Source organism: Pollicipes pollicipes, unplaced genomic scaffold (assembly GCF_011947565.3).
Source record: "Pollicipes pollicipes isolate AB1234 unplaced genomic scaffold, Ppol_2.1 Scaffold_4002;HRSCAF=4701_pilon_pilon_pilon, whole genome shotgun sequence".
Taxonomy (NCBI): Eukaryota; Metazoa; Arthropoda; class Thecostraca; order Pollicipedomorpha; family Pollicipedidae; genus Pollicipes; species Pollicipes pollicipes.
Window position 1 is genome coordinate 30,321,478 of NW_023596420.1, and position 23,371 is coordinate 30,344,848.

The window sequence follows — 23,371 nt, forward strand, 5'->3', positions numbered from 1 at the left end:
AGAAACTAAATTCGTCAGTCGTCAGATCTATCAAAAAGCGGTAAATATCCCCACGGAAGAGATTTATTTCTTGGTAATTTATCTATACGTCATCATACGTTTCTAACTTAGGCCTCATCCCACGACAAACTAGTGGCTCGGAACATGGATTCCAAATCTTTCCACGTCTAAATACAACCGCGATTCGCAATGGTTCCACGAGGTCAAATCACAATAGCACTTCAAATCACACACTGACGAAACAACACGGTTTCGAGTACAATTCCCCTCCTATACTGATACGTCTTCCAACATTTCATGTATTTCTCTGCCTTTTATCCTAGTTTTCACACAGTGCAGAGTTGTTCTCAACATGTGTGTTGAGAACAACTCTGTGTGTGTTGAGAACAACTCAACCATGTCTAATAATGGCTTGCGTGGAACAGGCTGCTGTGCACATTAATTTAGTGCTTTATCAATACAAAGCACTTCTAGTGTCAAATCTAATATGCCTTTCTGATCTAATCTAATCTGCAGCTGCGGCCCTTCCGATCTAATTTGATCCCGCGGGATCACATTAGATCGGAAGGGCCGCAGCTGCTGTCCGTGCCGCTCCGGGTCGGCTCGCTGCGACCGCGTGGATCCGTACCGGAAGCTGTGCTGGGAGCGCATGTGCAGTAGTACTGGAGGTTACCCTGGGAAAAAGCGCTGCTGTAGCCGGAGGAGCTTTCTGACTCAGTCCGCTCAGTGTCCTAGAATTGCCGACTTTGGGTGTAAAGCAACACCCTATGAGTGGGAATTTTTCACTCCCTTCCCCCTTTTATTGAATTTCTCACTCCTGCCCGACATTGTCTATTCGCACATGCCAAACCCTAGTTCTCTTTCTGAGGTTTTCAGATGTCATCCAAAACCGAGCTCACTTGAAACCACCAAGCATAAACGAGGATACATAGAACCTGGACGCCTACGGGTATGTCCTGCCTCACCTACATCTGAATCATGTCTATGTATGCACAGAACAAGGGCGCCAGGTACCTTCAAGCCCAAGAACCCCAGCGACTCCAGCCGCTTGCACACATTAAGTTTGGTTTGTTTACAAAATGCATCACAATCGGCAGCTATGTGCCAACTGCAAGGTTTTCGCGCATCCGCTATTTTTTTGGTCTCACCACCACACCACGAAAGCAGAGCCTGGTGCAAACACCAGCAAGGTTGGTAGAGAGTTTTACTCCGCATATTTTTTCCCGAGGAAACTTGATCACTAAATTGCATTACTCCCGAAATGCAGGAGTATGAAATTCAAGGAATATTTTCTAAATTAAATTTACAAGATGGACATAACCATTTGATCACTCACATTAACAGATTTTAAGTCAAATCAGCTGATAACAAAACTTTGCCAGAAAAGCATCGGTCTGTATATTTATTCAACTATTTTTGTTTTTCCTGATATCATACAAGTGTGATACCACTTTATTCTTCCTTCCTTTTCGATTGCCTTTAGAAGTACCATCTGCTGCTAAAAATGTTGATCAAGTTCTCTGCAAGATACCCCAACTGCTAGCTTGTACTATTTCATACATAAATTGGATTAATTCGCCAGTCGCCCAAACATGTTTGATATGCACCCAAGAGTAAACTATTCACAGAGAATAAAAGAGACAATTTGAAGCACGAAACTTATTGTTACCGCCACATTTTGCCCCGTTAAACTCTCGGTTAACCGTTTTCTTAGTTCATGCGGTGCTCAATACTGATAAATATAAGCCTTCGAGTGTCTAACTCACCAGGCTACGTGACAAGGCTATCCTAATGCTGCCATACAGAGCTTTGGGACAGACCTGATTCAACTAATACAAAAGTGTTTGATGGCGAAATTCTGCCCTCTGGAAATATTTATCATGCACACCTCTTACTTGTTTTGCATTTTAATCTCGTAGGTTGGTAGGCCATGATTTATATTTATATTTGGGAGGTTGAATGGGATGACTCTGTCTGCCAGCAGGACCATGACAAGGTATGACTTTTTGTTTTGAGGGGGCCGGAAAGAAGCCCAGTAAGTCTCCTGTGCACCAAGTCATGCTTACCTTACCCCGTTTTTAAACACATGGTGGAAACCAGAGTTAGCCATTTTCTGTTTAATCCTTCGAGTTTTGTCATAATACAAATTATGATGTCACAAGGCATGCAATGGGCTTACTTTGTTCCATATTCTTGATTATTTGCCCCAGATTTATTGAAGTGGTCCCTCATGGCTGTTTCAACCAATTGTTTTATATAGCTGTCATGGTTTGCTGACTGGCAAATGACTGTACTGTATATATGCACTATACTTTTAACAGTGGGATACTCTGAGCCTCATAGCAATTATAATATGAGGTGAATATCAGCATTAAGCAAATAGTCAGACCAACATCAACGTCAACAACATCAACATCAACAACAAAGTCAGACCAACAAAGCCAACGTCTCAAACTTTGTCATTGAATATGAATAAATAAGCCTAAATGGATGCCTTCGCTGCAGCTGAAAAGGCCAGCACCAATACTGTTATGGTCATCCAAAAGTTATGTTACTTTTAGGGAAGAGTGATTGCTTTGTGGAACGTACCCATCATTGCCCTTGTAATAGATTAACCATGGCAATCAAAATAAGTCGTTCAAAGTGATTTAAAATGTTTTGATTTATGTTTTGTCAACTTTGTCTGATGTCAACAAGCATACAGAAATGAACTAAATAGAAATGCAAGTTGAAACCAGCCAAAAATTAGCTTTAGCATGTGCTTATCATATTTTTAGTGCTGCTGTAAACATATAGGTGAATATATATATATATATATATATATATATATAATATATATATATATATATATATATATATATATATATGTGTGTATATATACTTTGTCTATTGTATATAGGTCTTTGTATATAGGTGTCTATTGTATATATATATATATGTATATATATATATATGTATATATATATATATATATATATATATATATATTACAGATATTCATCTTTCACCTGTGGGAAATTTTGTAAGAAACAGTGACAACATGTTTGTTTTCCCTGACCCCATCTCAACAGAAGCCAGAGGTGTCTATTGTGTTTGACTTGTTGATGGGCTGATGTGTAGGAGTCCAATCCTTTTTTTTTTGTTTGGGTGTTTTATGCTTGTTGAATTTTCTGTTGTTATTTTGTTATTGAATTCCTTTGCTTTTTTGTTAAAAGTGCTGTGGGAGGGAAGTGCAAAGTGCAGCATCAAGTTATTGGTGTTAATAACTTTTATGCTCATCATACTGTCATGAAATTGCTTTGCTTTAATGTATTCTGTTTCACTTTAATGGCCTAAGATGTTAAAAACAGAACACTTTTGTCAGGCTTCTGATATTACGTCCATGCCAGCCTGAAGTAGATGGCTTTGCCTGCTGAAGCATCAGTTACGAGCCCATAAGTTCCATCTTTTGTGAATTGATTTTTTCACTCCCGCACGGTCTCTTGGTGACGGAATCTTTCACTCCCACCCTCGTTTAAAACCGATTCTAGCTCCCTGAGTTCGCTTGGTGGTCGACCCTGGCTACTGTATGTCGGTCGACCCTGGCTACTATCTGTCCGGTGACCGTGGCTTGGGTTTGACGGGAGGCTCTGCCTGCCGCTGGCTCTGCCACCTACACCACCTCCAAAAGGCTGGGAAACCAAACAGACAACTGTGCTACTAAACTAAACACAAAATCTGCTTGCTGTTCGAATAGATAAAACCGGTGATCTAAGAGTAAGACGTGATACGAACAAGTCAATGCATCCACTCACTACAACTTAAATCCATGAGGATCGGTGAATGCACGCTGTTTTATAACACAGGCGTAACAATCAACACTAAGTGATGCGCATGCAGCACAGAACATAGTGCCGATGCAATGCTTTCAAACCAGTTGGCAACAAAAAATAGGACTCGACTCAGAGAGAAGCAAGCAGTGCCATATTATATCTCCTTAAACATGAACTGCAAACAGGGAGCAGTCAGGCAGTACTCCACGCGGCCAGCTTCAGTAGTGTGGCCCGGTTAAGCCCAGCCCGCTGCGGCACCGGGACCATCACAAGCTCGGGGCGCACCAGTGGCGCCACCTGCGCCGCCCGCACACACCTTGCACGGCGGTCTGTGCAGGCTGAGGCTCTCGTACAGCGGTCGGCCCTCGACTGAGCTCGAGCCGGAGCCGTTCGTCGACGACTTGGTGCTGGAGTCACTCCCTGTCAGCGGCGCGGCGCCGTTAGTCTGGAGGCGCCGGGTAATGCTGGGTGACGACTCGCTACGAGAGCCGCGCGCTGTGTCCGAGCAATGATGGGCGTCCTATCCCCAAGGCACTGATTTGGTCACGTGCGGTTAGGACACGTCCGGGACTGTCCTTACAGCGAACAGTTCGAGCAAACTGGTCCCTCCCAGCCAAAGAACTCCACACAAATGCAACATGATTGAACTTCTCGATACCGGAAACCTAACTCAAATCCAAAGAAGCGTTGCGTACCAAGAGGCAAACTCGCAGTCATAGTAAGCTACACACCTGCCATCCGTCGGTCAGCCGCGATCTGACCGAACGCGGCCGCGTCGCTGAGCTTGGTGAGCGAATGCACACTGGTCACGTGCACGTGCACATCGGGACGGATGGGCCACTTGTGCAGCGGTTGGACGCCCTAACCACAGGCAGAATCGCACGAGCTGCGTACAGCAAGTGAGCATGCGATCCAACCAATGAAATGCGGGACGGAATGAGGCCGACACGCATGCAAACTCACGTTAAACACGCGTATCATTATCCAACAGCGTAGTAAAGCTCACTATACAACACACGCATCACTATCCAACAATATCGTCGCAGTATACACAAAACACAAACACTTAACAATCACTACGAAGAACAGGGCGTCAAATCTCCCGGCGACAATGACATTACATATCGGGTAAATCAGGTTTTGATTTTAGATAGCATGTTAACAACAGACTATGGTGAATTGCTTTCAATGCCAAAAGATGCATGACGTTGAAAAGAATGCTCCATCTCCATTTAGGAATAGAACCGCTTTTGTCGGACTGTACGAACGATAGTCGGCTAGGCAGAGAAGCCGTTCACGTTCCGTCGCAATACATTAGACGCTTTGGGTCCCAGTGTTACTTCTTTGCGTAGCAAAACTTCAGTAAATTCTACAGTTTCAGCCTCGGAGGTGTACACCAAACAGGTGGCAAGCAACATAACATTGCTGCTGTCGGAAGCGTGCACACATAGCTTCACGAACCTATACGCAATACAAATCCAGCATTTTTGCTTTAAGGTTTATTATTGCTCATGCTTTCGGGCTTTTTTCATTACTCACCAAAGTTTATCATAACCCACCGCGGTACACCATTTACGGGAAAAAGAAACGTACGCGGTTGAAGAGCAAAAAAACAACCAGCATACAGCACACTGTGTTTGGTTTGAAAAACATACTGGAGGCACTGATGTCACTTAACTTTGGAAGGCTTACGGGAAGCATGCCGTCAGTACGGAGCTTTGTTACCTGGCAGTTTAACGATGTCAGGGTTGGAGGGGGGCCCCGGAAGCAGAGAGGGCCGAATCAGAGCCCTTTCCTCTCGATGGTAAAAGCTACACAAGAAACGAGAACGTCAGAGGAAGTCCAGCTGGAGTAAACTGGCTGTCCAACCACCGAAAGAGTGACTGAAGAGTCAGCAGGTCAAGGAAGCTGCGCTCCAGCCGCGAGCGGAGAGTCTCCAAACTGTTAAGGTATTAATATGATTGCTTATATAAGCTCCATGCACAATGGTACGCAATCGTGACCTTCGTAGATTCCAAGTGACGATTCCGGTAACACAACAGCAGTTGAGTTTTAAGATGTATGGGTGTATTGAGTTCTTCCCGAGCACCAAGCCGCGTGAGAGAATAAACGAAGGATTACTTACAATTCCCGTACCATGATGCTTGCCTGGCATTAGAATAGACGCACTGAATCAAAGCAAATTTGTTTGACATAAAATTCAGAATGAATGACTGAACACCACCCTCACTTTGATAACAAAACCCACCAAAAGTAGTGCGGTAATTTACTCACGCATCTCTTTCCTGTAGCGGGTCAGGAACGCCATTTGTTGGAAAGAGCAAATGCGTAATTAACAGCAAATGCCGCCAAGTTGGCTTCTATCGGTGTTAACGCTCTCCTCCAAACGGCTTAAAACAAAAGCGCAAAATTGCTAATGTTCTTTTCAAAAATTGCATCCTCCGTGCATGCCCATTGGCGATGGCAGTCGCCAGGAGCGTGATAGCACAGCTTGTACATCACCAGCGTAGTGTGAGACCAGCTTCACCCACAAAAATAAACCGTAGTATCTTGTTGTGGGTCACACAGAACTCCGTCGGTCCCGCATGATTTTAGTTAGACGCCGCAAGTTTCAGTTTGGGGCTGGCACGCCTCCCAATTTTGGGAATCTTAACCATGTTGAAGCACTGGCGAACTGCATCGAAGCGTGGCTGATCCTTACATGGATGTTCGTGATGCTGGATATTTATTTAGCGATCTGTTCAGCGAGTTCTGATCCCTCTGTTTTTATTCACCCATACACGTGATATGGTTAATAATGCACGAAAACATCGAAGATGACGTTTATTTTGCAATACCATGTGTCTTGCAAGTTCAGAAGGAGGGTCGGATGATGGGGAACTTTATCACCACAAAATTACCGACTGATTTTAAACTTGCAAGAGTCAGAATATTGAAAGTGCAAAAACTAGCATCTGTCAAAAGGTTTTGGCCTTTCAAGGTCACCATGCAGGGTCAAATTCAGGCTCAATATAAGGAGAATTCCATATTACCACAAATCAAAATCCCGGCCAATTTGAGCTTTCCAAGCATCATATTATTTACCAGCGCATGAACTAACTGCCGTCAAAAGGTAATGGAAAATTCAACAACATCGTTCAAGGCCTGGCTAGGCTAGAATTAAGCAAACTATATTTTGTTGTGGTGAGTTTAGCTTTTAATTATGCGTAGGTACCATGTTTTTTAAACCAAATAATTATCAAGTTTGGGCTTACGTGCAAGTAGAAAGTAAATGCTGCTTGGCAATTTTGTAGTTTGGATTTTAGCCTACTGTTGTCAAATATAGCGCGACAATGTCGTATTTTGAATTTTTCGGGCGTAGAAAGGTAGATCCGAATTGTTTCTGAGTAAATATCTTAAACAGTTGCCAACGCTCCCCTCATTTTAGCCCTAGTTTGACCTTAAACACGCGCATGCGTGGCCGGTTGGATAACCTTCACTAGAGTGGGGATCAATTTTACTCCCCCTGAGATCTCAGGAACTAGGAGAGCTAGAAACATCAGATTTACAGGGTGTGGTGACCTGTACGTAAACTCACCTAGGTCAAAGTTTGAGGTTCTTTTTTCATAACCTTCGGATCAAGTAAGGTCAAACATGGTCAAATTTCAGGTTGGTCTCTTAAGTGATCCCAGAACCTAGATAACTGCTCTAAGCCAAAGGTCACATTCCCATTTAACGTCAGTGACCTTGGTTGACCTTTTGAAGGTCATGGTGACCAACATCATACAAGACTGCTTTGAGTCTGCACTTGAATAAGCGACAAAGATAACTGCAGGCAGTATGTTCTAAAAACAAAATGTCGGCCTTGGTCATTTTAAATCAGTGACCTATTCTAATCTGTAACAAGTTCATGGAAGGTGCATAGTAATTTCGAAATGGGCCCCAGAAACTACCTCTCACAGCAAGCCCTAGAGTGATGAGACTGGTTGGTTTTCACCTTGGTCTGACCTTCATACCTGACCCTAGATCAATGTAATATGTTCATTCAGTTGTTGTGTTGCCTAAGAAAGTATCGCAGAGATGTATGACTTCGTCTAACACTCCGTTCTTGAATCAGACTGAACGATTCCCTAGAACTTGCCTTTGCTGAAACCATGGGTTGACTTTAACCTGCCATAGGTCAGCGGCTTCACAAGGCACATGTCCTTTTTTGGTGTCAGACGATTGGCAATTCAGTTTTCTATACCTATGCAAAATTTGGCGCTGCTACGCCGCACCGTTCAGAAGCCATTCTAAACGAAACGGGTGCTTACAATTTTCAAATCGGCCTTTACTTTTTGGTGATCTGGAGATTATTATCCTTTAAGCATTAATTTTATCCTGAAGGGTAATTTTGATAGATCAGAACTATTTGATGTATGGTAGTTCTTCCTGTGGTAAATGTTCTGGTGCTTGGTAGTTTAAATATGCCGGTAATCTCTCGTTAATATGGAGTTCCCGTCATTTGAGCCTTAGTTTGCCCTTGATGGATGACCTTGAGAAGTCAGTTTTTTTTTAATGGACGCCAGCTCTTGCGCTTGTGAGTATCTTGAAGCTTGCAAATACAAAACTGGGCGGTGGTTTTTTGGTGATATAGAGCATTTTGTCCTTTGAACTTGCTTTTGACCTTAATGGTCACACGATATTTCAAAATAAGCGTTATGCTCGATATTCGTGTGCCATAATTGGTCCTATAACTGGTTTCAGATAAATCAGAATCCGTCGCTGAATAAATCGCTGAATAAATCGTAAGCTTCACGAATATGACCCGACGCCCAATTGAAAAAGCGATTAATTTGAATACACGGCGCTGCTGATCTGGTGGGCCCTAACAGAATGCTGTTGGGACTTTGGAAACGTGAATAGAAGCCGATCTCCTGCATTCACCGTGCATTGGAGCCGGTCAATGTCTTGACATTATTTAAATGCTTAAATTCAAGTTTTGAGCGCTTTTGAAGAGGTCACTTGTGTGGACTGACCGTGTTCTGCGCATGAGCTCAGTATTGTTTGGCTTGACAGATACGGGTGCTAGAAACTGCAGAGATATCGAGAAAAGTGCGGTTGTTATTATTTTATGGATTTCAGCGCTTTATCAGACTACATTACCCTCACCAACCGTGAGCATCCCACATCCTTTTACTGGTCTGGGGTGTCGTAAAAACTGATGTAATTGCGGGATAGGAGTAAGATCAGGGGTGCAGTCAGCATTTTCTTGAGGTAGTGATGGAGTTTAGTGAGAAGGCATCACATGGATCTTAACCTTTTGTCAAGGGTTATCTGTGATAAAAAAGACACCTTAAAATACAGATATTAGAGGGTTCCCAGGACCATGTTTACCACTCTAGTTTCACTCGTAGACAGGATTGGATAAGGATGAAAAGACGCCATATAGGGACAACCACCAGCCTTTACTTTGGGGCACTCTCATTAAGATCGAGTTGTTTACCGTTCTCCCTCCCTTTTTCAGCACGTTGCCAATGATTTATTTAACACGCGCTCGGGTGGAAGGTCAAATTGACCACCCCAAAAGTGTTTTTCCGGAATGGTTTCCGAACAGCGCGGCGTAGCCGTGCCAAATTTGACATAGCTGTAGAAAACTGAATCATGGATCGTCTGGCATAAACAAAATTTAGATGTACCTCGTAAGGTCGCCGACCTCTGGCAGGTCAAAGTCAGGCCATGTTTTCAGCGAATGCTATTTCTCGGGAATCGTTCAATCTGATGGAACAGCTGAATGTTAGACGAAGCCATACATCACTGAGATAATTTCTTAGGCAACACAACAATTGAATAAGCGCATACCATTTACTTGGGGTCAGGTATAAAGGTCAGACCAAGGTCAAAACCAACCTGATTTATGACACTAGGGCTTGCTATGACTCTAGGGCTATGACTTTAGGGCTTGCTTTATGGGGTGGCTTCTGGTGCTCATTTCAAAATGAGTGATAACAGGAACTGCATTATACATCTATGATAGACTTTTTTTAGTTCAGAATTGGTCACTGACTTAAAATGGCCCGGGTAAGAATTTTGCTTTTAAGAACACACTGTCTAACGTTATCTTTGCCGCTTACTCAAATGCAAAACTCGAAGCAAGTTTGTATAACTTTGATCACGATGACTTCCAAAAGGTCAAGCAAGGTCAATGACCTTAAATGAGCGTGCGATCTTTTGCTTAGAATAGTTATCTAAATTCAGGGGGCTCTTTGGAGACCAACCTCGAATTTGACCTTGTTTGACCTTACTTGACCCAAAGGTCACGACCTAAGAACCTCAAAATTTGACTAAGCGAGTTCATGTACAGGTCGATACACCTTGTGTATTTGGTGTCTCTAACTCGTTTAGTTACTGAGATCTTAGGGAGTCAAGGTGACACCCACCCGAGCGAAGGGTATCTATCCAACCGGCCACCCGAGCGCGTGTTAAACATAAGCAGAACTATAGCTGTCAATCCCACCGCGGTTGAAACAGAGTACAGAAGAAAACAGTCGTAGCTGAAAGATAATGTAGTTGGAGTGAATAGACATACAGGAGTATTGCATGTGTTGGTGTAGCACGTGTTGCATGTGCTGTTGTGTTGTATTGCAAGTGTGTATTTAGATCAAGCTTACATTCAGATTCAGCAAGTTTTTTTCACACCTCAGTGCGCCACAGATGCTGCTCCATATTTGTGCCAGCATAAGCTGGTTTCGACCGCGAGGTTTCGTTCGGGGCAGCCAATGCCATTGATCGCACCGCTCTTCTCTGACGCACTACACCTGATGCTCATCGCATGAGGGCCTTAGAACGTTGGCGCGCGGTGCAAATCGATATCGCCGCATTGTGCGCATTCATGAAATCATCGACGTTTCTGAAGCGGAGGCTTAACAGCATACGTGCGATTAATTGCCCATTGTCCGTGCCTTCACTTGGCTTTTGACCATAAACGAATGGCACGTTCGAAACGTCATCGTCGTCAAAAGGCACTTGGCACACTTGACGCCAGCTGTGCGAGCACACAGTGGTGCAGACCATGGGAACGGGGATGACTGGCGGCCGTAACGACGCTGTCATTGAGCCGGCTCGCGATGGCGGCTCATTCGATAAACCATTCAACCTGCCCGGCCGAATGGCACGGGGGGAGGCGTCAAGGGGCAGTCGGTCTCGTGCGGTGCAGCCATGCGTAGCAGCTCGCCTCCACTGGCAGGGTTTCTCATGAGCCTGCTGCTGGTGCCGGCGGCGGCAGCGGCAGCCGCGGAACCCGATAAAACCTTGAGAAATCAGCTTAGCTGTCTGATGGAGTCTGCGCAGTAAATGTGGCAATACTGCGGGCGAGTTCATATAGACTCCGCTTGCCGGTACGTGCCGTTTTTGTCGATTAGCCCGACTTGAGCAAATTTTTTGAAGCTCACATAGACGTATCATTCCACAGGTTCTGAAATACTGCTACGCTACGCCTCCTCTTGTAGCTCTCTTGTTTTACTTGCCGTTGTAAATAAGTCAGTATTTTACGATCTTTTCGCGGTGCAGTTCAGAATGACCGGCCGTTTTCGAACGGCCATTTTGTTGTCGGAGCAGCTTTCTGACTCAAAGGCGACCTTGACATTGAATCACGCAGCTTAAAAGCGCGCGAGCCTTGAATCCGTGCCCGGATGGTCGGTTGAATGGGACACGCTGGATGGGTGGTAGGGGAAGGGGAAGTAGGGGATCAATCTGCAGCCCCGGATATTACAAAGTAAGAGAGCTCGTCGCCAAAGTTTAAGGGCTGCTGGGCATGAATGCTGACTTTTTTCGTGGTGTTTTAAGAGCCCTTGAGCGTGAGCTTCGGGTCAAATGCGGTAAAATGTCAATCGCGTTAGCCGAGTCCGAGTCCGTCGAAGTGTCCTCGGACATCATCACGCAACTAGTTTTAATCTAGATACGTTTTCCAAGCAAAAGGGCATTTAGGGGCGATTTCAGCTCAGTTTACCCTCTATGACATTTAGTGTTAAGACACAAAAAATCGGGGTGATTTTAGCACATGAATCTAAAACTTGTGTCACAAACCAGCAATGGCGACAGGTTTGTTACAGAAAGAAAGAACAGGATCACTCTAGGTTATTAAGCTGCCCTGACCTTCAGAAAGTCAAACACAGAAATCCTCTTCTGCCTTTTAGTCAAGGAGTTTGAAAATGACGTCAAAAACTACAATAAACAAGCTCTCCGATAAAGACTGCTTAGCTTTTACCTTCATGTGAACCTCGTACGCGACACTAGTGAACAAAATTAGTTGTAGTCCTAAAATTTATTGTCTAGTTGTCTAAGAAACCTTCTCAAAGTTTGATGCCTTCGTCTGAAAAGCTTCTCTTATAAGCAACTGTCTTTGCTGAGAACCGTGACCTAACTTGGACCCACTTCAGGAAAGGGACAGTTAAAGGCAGAAGTGCCTTCATTTGTGCACCACAAGATTGGCTATTCAAGTTCTATAGTTTTACAAGGCTTTGTGCCGCCACGTCGCATCACTCGGAGCCGACCGTTCAGTACTTCCAGTACTGAACAGTCGGCTCCGTGTCGGCCTGGGCCTGAGGGTTCATTTTTCAAGCAGGGACAGGGAAGGCTGGGGCCCGCGTCTTAATTGGTCTGGGCCTCTAGGTGATTTAGGGGCCCTCGTCTTGTCCAACAGCTCAGTGTTTTAACAGGGGTCCTGTGTTGGCGAGGGGCTCCTAATCGGTCACGGGCAGTGTCCGGAGGTGCCCGGTGGGCCCTTCGCGACCAACGATCAAGGGCTCCGATTGGAAGGCTGAAAGGCTCACTGGGCTCACAGGGCTGAATACAGGTCATATAAGGATCCCGGACCGCTGGGCGATGACCTCAAATGTCTTCAGAGGGCCTCCTGCACCACGAATTCCATTGGATGAATAAAGCTTTCCATCCCTTTGAAGGTCGTGAGTTACAAATCGGGCTCACAGATCCGCGATTCTTCATAGCCCCCACCCCCGAAATCGGCAGGATAGTACACGTGAACGCCAGGTAGCGGCTCGAAGCGTTACATAGAAATATATTAATCTTTGCGTAGTCATGCAACAAAGAGGTGCCCTTGGTCTGGCTTCCCAGCTGCCTGACGAGCGCCAGGGAGCACACAATCTCCCACCACATGAGGTGCTCAACTGGCATTCGGTCGGAGTATCGAAAGAACGGGCACCGAACTGAATCGGGTGCTCACCGGAGACTGGCAAGTCGCTCCCCTGATAGCTGGAGGCGGCACGTGCACACGTGACCCCCCCCCCCCCCCCCACCCGGACTGCGGCGGTAACCAGCCGCCAAAGCTGTAGACACCCAGCACGCGCTGTCCGTGGCGCTTGCCGGCAGCCGAGAAAGTAACGCTGCACCTCAGCAGCCTTCGGTTGCACCAGTGTTCGCACCACCAGTTGCACCTTTGGTGGCGTCGACGCGAGTCAGCCGACGGCTGACGGCGAAACTCCGCTCCATGCACGGCTGGTGCGTGGCGGTCGGGCCCCTCCGCCGCCGCATCCACGCCCAACGATGTCACTTAGCTCGTAGCCAGCAACGCACTCCTTAAACAACAAAGTATCACGGCGACGCACACTAATTTTCAGGGATTGAGTCATTTAATATGGCAGCCATCTTTCTTCGCTCATGTAAAATATGACGCAAGAGGCACAAATATCGGGGCAAAATTCATCCGTGTATTGAGTAGATAATCAAGTCCAAAATCATTCTTACCAGACTACCTGCAATGTCGAGGCAACCATCAAATGACACGGCAGGCATGCACTTACCTTAAAACTGGTGACATATCAACGTGCATGCAACTATGTGGTTTGTGCACTGAAAACGATGACCTTTGTCTTGAACAAAACAAACATCCTCACCACGCCAATGCAACCGAGTTGCCAGCACTTATGTCAAGAGCTCTACTGCCGCCTTGCACCCAAACCAATCAACTCTACGACATAAATCTCAGCTAGTCACTGTCGCACTCCACGCTGTTGACTCCGACCCTCCTTCTCCAGTACGTAGGGACCAGCTACGCTCCGAGGCGATCCGGCAGCGCTTCACCCAGGTTCAAATCCCCAAATTATGAAGCGTACCGGCCCCGAACTGAAACCTGCGGCGCCCAACCAGAACCGAGCGAGGCCGACTGGGCTCCGGGCGACGTGATCCCGCACCGAGACACTACGGTCTATTTTCGTGGGTGAAAATGGTCTCGCACTACACTGGTGTCGAGCCAGCTACGCTCCCGCGCTCCTGTCCGACTGCCCCCGCCGATGGGTATGTACACAGAATGAGTCAGACCACGCACGCTCGCACACCTACTGTCTGAGCAGGACTACAGCCCCGGCGAGAGATCGCCTCGGTGAACATATCCAAATCGGTCGCTTCGAGGACATTCTCACAAATTTCCCGACGCGCTGCATAAAACACGAGGTGCCGAACCCATTGACCTGAGAAAAGTGGCTTCCTTATGCGTGACCGGGCGACAAGTTCGTTATTACGGACTCCATAGGAACGGTGTTTGAACTCCAGTACGCAGCAATGTCAGTTTCACCCCACTGTGAGCCCAACATAGGCAGTAAGCCATTAATTTGGCAACGCGTAGTTCCTTAGCCAAAGACGGCGCATCGTCACGCGCGCGCACACACACACACACACGCATTCCGGCGCTGCGTCGCCACGACCCGGTCCGCACGCGCTCTAGCCAGAGCTTCAGCGTGGACGTAACCACGCCGCCGATGAGCCCTATCTAAAGCCCTCCTGTGGATGAATGTACAGATGAGTGGGCGAGCGGTCCGGATGAAGACGGCCGCGCCGCCGCCGCCGGCGCTCAGTACACGCCCGGCACGAGGCGGTGGCGCACGCGGTCCACGTAGCGGTCCCACGCGGCGCCGTACTTGCGCTGGCAGTGAGCGTCCAGCTTGCGCGTCTGCAGCGTCGCGGTGACGACGGCGAACAGCGGCATCAGCCAGGCCAGGCCGTGCTGGAAGCCTGCCGGCACGACGGGACGCTTGTCAGACGGAATGCCGCCATTCGTAGGTGCACGAGTGACGGCGGCGGCCGGTGGAACACACTGGCATTGGGGATGGTTGCGATGACCAGGGAGAACCGAGTTCTGCATGCACTGGTGTCCAAACGACGCTAGGGACACATCAAATGGAGAGAAACGTGGGCGGTTGGTACACTGAGCAGCGCGAGCGTGAGAGCTTCCTTTGAAACACACGGTTGTAGCTCTGTTCCGATCTAAACAAATCAGTTGGTTACATTGCGTTCCAGTACGTTACGTTAGTTCGCTACGTTCCAGTTCGTTACGTACGTTCCAGTTCGCTACGTTACATTCCAGTTCGTTACGTTACGTTCCAAATCGTTACATTCAGCTCAGCTCGTCAGTTCACTACGTTTAAAAGCGACAGCAATCTCGATCGAAGGCAACTCGTCTGCCGCTGAAAAGCGAGCACCCAGACCCGTAACCGGCAAGGCCGGGGCGCCGCCGCCGACACGCGGCCGCGCGCTTCCCGCCAGCAGAAGGACGGCGCGCTGCACGCCGGCCCAGCGCTGCCCGTACCCAGCGGCAGGCACATGGCAGTGACGATGATCAGGCCGCCCAGCCGGTTGGGGTGGCGCACCACGCCCCACCAGCCGGACACCAGCAGCTTCTTGCCCTTGGTGGTCGGGATGGTCTCCAGGTCTGCGGCGGAACACACGCCGGTCAGACGCGCCGCCGGAACGCAGGAGCGAGGCGCCCGTCCAGCCACGTCACGCGCAATACTGACGTTCAGACACACCATGAACAAGTTATCCAGGACTTGAGTTGATACCCATGGAACTATTTGACGACTTCTACACAAGCATATGTTTACACTGATGGCAACTGGAAAGCTTGGTGAAGTGGGGCCAGCCGGTGAACGAGACCAGTGGGAAAGGCCAACAAGCGGCGCCACAACAAACGCTTAACCATAACCGTCTTTTAGCACCCCATGTCTGGCCTTCTGTCTGGTTTGGTATCTAACTGTCTGGTATCTAACTAACTGGTTTCCATATCACTGGGCACAAATCGGGTTTGCGGTCCGCGCACTTTGGGCGAGCCCGATCGCCTCCGCCCGCCCGCACTCACGGGCCAGTGCCGGGTTGACGGGGTTCTTGCGAAACTCGTTCTTCTGGGAGTCGGAGGAGCGCTGGATCAGGTAGCCGACCATGAAGAGCACGCCGCTGCCGAGCAGGCCGTACCACGGCTGGGAGACCCTGCACACGGACCGACGCTATATCAGAGGGTGCGGCGGGAGGCCAGGCCGCCCAGACGCGGTGTTTGAACGGATATGCGGGAAAATAAACCATCGAGCATAGCAGAGCATCCCGCATTTCTGACTTACGTAGAAGCTCCATGAGCAGAGCTCTTCCAATTTCACGCACTATTCTCCCCATCTTTAATAAAGCGACGTGTGTGCACACGCCATGGATACCGCAGAAATATCAGCTAAACTGTAGTGACCACTTCGATCATTGGGGAAGTATACCCAAATTCCGTAGTCAAATCCAATGCCAAGCTCTAGGCAGAGCATCCGAAAGACAGAACAGCCAATGTCACACAAATTAACTCCTTTGTCAGTGATGCAAATCTCCAACTCTCCTTACCACAAAGCTCCACGGACATCACGTAGAAAACAGGGGTATGGTGCAAGTTTAACTAGTTTTGAGCATGACATCAACATATTGGTGGGGGTGGGCAGGGAGATTCATAGAGGGGAACAGCACAAACTGGCAAATGACGACATTTAACAGTAAGATGCGACTTTTTGAGGGTGCAGATGGAACAAAATACCCAAAACATGTCTAACACCATTGTTTTGCAAAACCACTGGTGAGCATCGACAAACACCCAGTGCCAGTCTTGCAAACAGAGGACAGGCAGCACAATATTTAGGTGACCAATCCAGTAGGTGAAAGCCATGGGAGCCGGGCACCTGGCTGCCAAATGTTGATCACCAGCAGCGCATCCCAGCGACACCAAGCTCCCACAGCCCCAGTCACTCACCCAGTGACCATGATGAAGCGGAGGTTGAAGGTCATGTAGAACGGCGCCGTGAGGAGCACAAGCAGCTGGCGCAGGCCGAGCCCCTCGTTCATGAAGCTGTAGGTGGTAAGCAGGTTGTCCTCGAACCACATACGGTCGAGACAGAGCGCGACCACCATGGCGGCGACGGTCACCAGTGTGGGCGACGACTGGCCGTGGCTGGCGCGCTCCGCCAGCGCCATCAGCACCGCCAGCAGTGCCGTCGCCACGCAGCAGCTGCGCACCACCAACAGCTTCAGGTCGACGCCCAGCAGGCGAGGCGAGAGCTCGCGCCCTTCCACCAGGTTGACCAGCAGCGAGTCGGTGTCGCCGGCCTGGTTGATGTCGAGCAGGTGAGCGCGGCGAGAGCGCAGGTGCAGCGCCAGCGCTAGCAGCACGCTGGTCAGCGTGGCCGACACCAGGAGCAGGCGCAGCTTCAGCAACACCGCAAGCACCGGGAAGCCGAGGTAGAAGGCGAGCAGGGCGCCGCTCAGCGTCAGCGTCAGCGAGACGAAGCCTGCAAGAACGGACGGCAGATGTCGCCTGCGTCAAACTACACGCGACAGAATTCTGAACTGTAGAGCAGCTAAGATGAACAAATTTTCGTTGGGGATAGAAGACAACTTACAGCACCGTTGGGTAGTGAAGTTTGCACATGTGCGATAGTACAATGGCGCAGTTGTCATCAAATGGCAAGAATCCCCCATCCACATCCCACCAGCTGGTTACACCCAGCCTTCAATCTAACGACTCAGGTCTTACTCGCGGCCGGCCGGCCAGCCCCCGCCACATCCGCACCCGCCCGGCACAGCCCGCGGTAACCCCTGCCGGCACGTACCGCCGCACCGGTAGCGCAGGAGACCCTGCTTGGAGATCTGGCCCTCGACGACGCGGCCCACCGGCAGCAGCGCCAGCAGCAGGTGGACCGCCAGCAGACCGAACACGTAGAGAAAGGCGACCGGGTCCAGCCAGGACTTGAGCGCGCGCGGCAGGTCCGGCAGCCGACCGATGCTGCAGTGCTTCTGCGAACCGCGGCGAGGACGCGTGACGGCGATGCCGGCGCCCACGGCCGACGGCGCGAAGCCCGATGGTGCTTTGTCGCACGTGGCGAAGCGCGTACTTACGAACAACATGTCTACATGTTTCCAAGAAATCCCACCAATATGGAACAGTGAGCCGATTTCAGTACTTGGCATCATCAAGAACCCCAAACGCCCAAAAAACTGCTTTCATCACGCATGAAAAGCATCATTGCAAAATCAGAGGCTGCTTTAAGTGTTACCACGGCGGCGAGCAAAGTTGTTCATTCAGAAACCACAGGTACTGAACACCAGCAGTGTCCTGTGCCCAATACAGTAAACAGTGCTGCCTCCCACTGCTCTATGCTGTGGCGGGTGCTCTCCTCTCCTGTTACCTTGTTGCAGGCAGACAGCAGGTAGAGCGGTATGAGCGCCAGCAGGAAGACTGCGGGCGAGAGCAGCACGCGACCCCAGGAGGCCGTGTTGGCCGCCTTCTTCAGCGGCTCGTCGTCGCCGTTCGGCTCCTTCAGCGTGTCACCTCCGGCCGCCGGGTCGATGCCCAGCTGGAGGGGGGGGGGGGGGGGGACAACGTCAGTAGACCAGTTTTTTCGCCCAGCGCGGAACACGAGATCGCGAAGGCTTAGCTTCGGTGCAGGAGCGGACTGCGTCACGACGGTCGTCCTCTGCTACGGCCACACATGTGCTCACAGGTCATACATCTACACTGCAGCCTGGTACATAACCACATTAGAAATCCGTATCCAAATGCCAACCTTATCCGCACGAGAGATCGGTACGGAGAAAGCATGCCATCGCTCTACTGCCACTTCACATAAGACTTCAGACTTCACACAAGTAAAGATGTCACTTCCGTCCCCCTCCCCCCCCCCGGCCCACCCACGCACAGCACGCACCTCCCTCAGCTTGCTGGCAATGCGGGCCGACTGGCGGGTGGCGCTCGACGGTGGCGCCACCTCAACAGTCGCCGCCGCCGCCGACGGAGCCGGCACCGACGCCGGCACCGGGCTGACGGCCGCCTCGGGCGCCGTGCGCGAGATGGGTCGGCGCGCCCGCGCTTCCGACCTCGGCGTGGACGTGAGCAGCACCGAAGACGCGGCGGCCGGCCGCTCCGACGGTGGCGTCACCGGCCTCAGAGCTGCGGCTGCCGGCGCGGCGCAGGTCGGGACTGGTCGCGGACTCCCGGAGCAGGCGCTGACGCTACATCGCTGGTCATGCACCAGACCAACTGGGAAGGCTTTGTTTGAGCTATCTAGTTACAAAATCTGGATATCTCCCGCCTAATTTTCCAGCATCGTTCTGTTCGACAAAATTCGCTGTTTCCATTCTAACTGGGCTGCAGAGTTCTGGTTTGAACCTTGGTGGATAAATGAGAAGTATCGCGATGTTGCAGCAGCTATCTCTGTGCTCCATGCTTAAGTCAACTTAAGTCAACTTTGTTGATTAATTGTAGCCATATCAGAGCACAAACTAAAAGGTAGCAATAAAAGGTGTCAGTTTTCTTTTGCTGCGTCACCTGGCAATATTTCTGGCATACACATTCCCATCACTAACGGCGAACACTGTAAGCAACAGCACACAAAAACAAGAAACTGCACTAAAGTATTCGGCGATATCACAAGTCTGACCAGACACAACCACACACACACTCTGTCAGCCAAGTCGGATTGTGCAACCGCGCCGGCGTCTCACGTTTCGGCTGGGGCGCAGGCGCGGCCACACGCGCCGGGGACCGCGGGCGGGTGACGCGGGCGGGCGACCTGCTTCGCGGCAGCGGCGGCGGCGACGGCTTGCTGACTCTCGCCGGTGACTTGCTGGCTCTCGCCGGTGACTTGCTGACCCTCGCCGGCGACTTGCTGACACGCGCTGGTGAGCGGGCGCCACGCGCCGGCGACTTGCGTCCGCGACTACGCGATCGCGAGCGCGCCGGCGACTTCTTGACAGCCTGCGGCAGTGCGGGCTAGTGGACATGGATTTGATGGGTTGATAGGTGTTGCACTGGCATGCACAAAGCTACAAAAAAATAAAGTAGTGCTACACCTATAAGTTTCTTGCACCAAGAAACCAGATCATGCATGGTTGGTGTGCAGAAAACATCTTGAAAATGATCACAAATCTATAATTTTCTACAGCATACTGCCATACCCTGCATCAAGAATGCACAGCAATGATCCTGCAACAGCAGATCTCAAGTTCATGAACTTCTATGATGCAAATATGGGCTTTTCATTGATAGCACTAAGTATAAGATGTTTACATAGATATCCAAGGATGTAGATAAACAGACATGAACATGATATCAACCAATGCCAAAATATTCAACTAACACAAGTCATCCCACAATAACAAATGATGTGCATATTATGACTGAAACAAAGGTAATACTCACGCCAGCTCTGCCACGAGATGGTGTACGGCCCCTTGTAGGCATCTGAGAACAAAATGATAACTTAGGCACTGGCTCAGCAACAGAAATGGCCAGGCAAAAGGTAAAGGCAAGACTTCTCATGCCTGTTTTTGAGATTGTTGTATGGGAGGAAAGGATCCAGGAACTTTGGATACTCTCCAGACTTTAAATAAACTGTACCTTGGAACTCTCCAGACTTAAAGCAAAAGGCAGAGCCAATGATTTAATAGCCAGCTGAATTAATACACAGAACTTGCAGGCCTGTGCAATTTCCCATATCAACAGAAGACAACTTGCTTTATTTATTGCACTGATAATCAACATTGCTATACCATTTTGGGCTTCTGTTTGACTGCATGCTGCTTGAGTTGACACTTAACACCAGGGCAAGCAAACTGTATTAAGTCATGGTCAAACTGATTCATATAGAAATGTCTGAAGCGGTGTCAGAGTTCAGACAATTACACCAGCTTAATTACGAAACATAACAACTCACTGGATCCAGTGCCCCAGTGTGAGCCTCAGCCTCTTATGCATTGCACAAGCCTGCGGCCCCAGCACTGGATATTAGTCTTTAACACAATCTAGCCTAGCACTTTTTACTTGGGCTACACTTGCATCCTATTGCAAAGAGCTAAAGCAGTCATCAGTTCTGATTCTGATTTACAAGACATTGGGTTTGGTTTACAGCTTTGGTTCCAATATCAACCCAATTTTGACTAGGCCATGATGCCACCTCAAGATACCCTGATTACAGACATGATTCTGTTAAACCATTTCTGGTGCAACTAGAAAATGTATCTGCTGTTGTACAGGCTACAAAAACTTAAGTTGGAAGCATTTGGGTTATGGGAACATAGCATCTATTTTACTATTTGTTGCACACACCAGTTTTCTGAGCACTAATTTTGTTGCTCACATCAGGATTTCATTCCACCCACTGTTAGCTCCATTCCATATTACTAACCTCTATATTACAATTCATATGTTCCATCACATATTTTGTGAACCGATTCTCAAAACATACTTAATAATCAGACTGAGTTACATTCTGTGTTGTTTCCACTTTTCATGTCATATAATACTTTATACCCACAATTCTTCAATTCAATGTTCCCGCCAAGTTTGGATAATCTCACCAAGTCAAACCATATTTTGGTGAATGGAATGAGAAACCCAGCAAAGATGCAAGAGGTAAACCGTCCAAATGAAATCATCCAGTTGAATTCCACCGCCTCATTACGCTGAGCGCACAGAAATCCACCATCATTTCATAAAATTGCCGGCACTTCATTGAGCGAAGCGATGCGCGGCAGCCGCACTGACGAAGCGATCAGGTCAGCCCTAAACACGCAGGTACTTCAAATATCTGATAAATGACACGCGAAAAGATTAAACCACAATTTGACGCATCTCACATCATATACTTAGCACTAACCTTCACCGATGCGGATGCCTTTTCAACGTTGACCACCCCACGAACATAAACCTCGCGGCGCTACCAAGACAAATTCGGCGTCCGATGTCGCTGCCCGAGCGGCGTCGTTTTGAACCTCGCTTTCTGATTGGCCGAGAGCTTGTAATTGCCCGCCGGGAGCGTGCGTAAACAGAGACGTGAGATGCCTACGGCGCGAGTGGCGGGTGAAGTTCAGCATTGCTCTGGACCTTTATAAAAACAGCATGCGGTCATGCACTGTAGTTCAAATAGCACCACGTGTTTGAGACAGAGTACTCGAAAAATTCTAAGCATCTTTTGCGGGTGACCTGCTCAAAATAAGGCTTCTCCCACCTTCACATGAAACGCGAACTTTAATCCACACCAATGCAGCGCCATAAGGAGTGCGAAACCCCGACCGCCGCGAAACCGTAGCAAAAAAAGCATTAAGGTGCCTGGCGGGTATCAGCGGGTCCCGCGAAACGCATGCAATGATCAGGCACACCGGTGGTTATGCAATATCGATGAGACACGGGTCAAGAACAGCAGCCATAGGGCCCCAATAACTGGAGGTCCCCACGAACTGAGAGCAGAACGAAGTGCGCCCGCGACGCGCATCGCGTGCTTAGCGGGGAGGAATTGTCGAGACTGTAGTCTGCACTGATACATCCGTGACAGCAATGCCAGCAGACCAAGCCAAGAGGCATTTGCATACGATTTCTGACCAATCCGGCTCAGGCCGAAAACAACAGTGAACGCCTTAAACAGCAACGACCGTACCATGCAGGATTCCGGGTCGCTCCTGAGCACATGCATCAGCGCAACCGCACATACCTCAAATCGTCGGGCAGGCAAGGGGTGCGCGGGATGACTGACGCACGTCGGCCGGTTCAAACCATCGGGCCCCGACCGCGCGAGATGGGCGAGATAAACGGCGCGTTCAAGGATTCTGTGAACCGGATTTTCGCCGGGGTCGAATGGCTGGTAGCTCCGATTCATGCGTGCACGGCACACAAACACCAGCGACGGGCGAGAATTGTATTCACGATCCACATGGACGTAACAAACGACCAAAATGTGTGCATTAATCACCGCAAAACGCAGGTGTAATGAAAAGATGAATCTTGCGGGCACATTCAGGTGCGCGACCAACATCGAAGGCGTGCTCTAGCGACGGGCGCTGCTCCGGCCCACGCGCGCAGGCCCTCGAGAGCGGCGCCAACACCGCGCGTGCACGCAAGGGTATCGGGTATTGCAGCCACGAGAGCGCTGCACCCGAGCGCGGCGGGGCCCGTTGCACCTGGCGGCCCAGCGCGCGCGCGCGCACCCCGAGTGCGGCCGTCAACACACCAACAGTTATAAAAACGGAGCCCGGCGCGGGCCAGGCCAAGGGTGGAGGGGAGAGCGCCGCCGTGCCCCGGCCCGTTGGCAAGGGTGCGTGAAAGGACACGCCTGGAAGCGTCGTATATGGATATGCTGGATTAGAGCGAGAGGCCTCGCTGTCAAGCTCAACACGATGGCAACACCATCTCGGACGAACCACTAGGTGGCGCCAGCGACGGACACGGGTTTGACGGCACCGGGCAACGTCACGCCGCCCACAATAAGTGCGGACCCCCGCCGCAGTAACGCTAAAAG

General features: G+C 49.5%; 2 protein-coding genes across 2 annotated transcripts in view; both read right to left on the bottom strand.

The window, feature by feature from the left end:
* The window catches only part of LOC119093243 (embryonic polarity protein dorsal), a 111,473-nt gene that overhangs the window by 41,202 nt on the left and 46,900 nt on the right, over positions 1 to 23,371 (bottom strand). The gene's annotated exons all lie outside the window — the stretch shown is intronic.
* Positions 13,482 to 19,438, bottom strand: LOC119093117 (delta(14)-sterol reductase TM7SF2). Its single transcript, XM_037216019.1, has 8 exons — positions 19,408 to 19,438; positions 18,788 to 19,119; positions 18,269 to 18,436; positions 17,693 to 17,876; positions 16,837 to 17,371; positions 15,919 to 16,046; positions 15,370 to 15,492; positions 13,482 to 14,795 (listed from the first exon to the last, which is right to left on the bottom strand). Exons 1-8 carry the CDS (start codon positions 19,436 to 19,438, stop codon positions 14,635 to 14,637), a joined length of 1,662 nt encoding a protein of 553 aa, XP_037071914.1. The 3' UTR covers positions 13,482 to 14,634.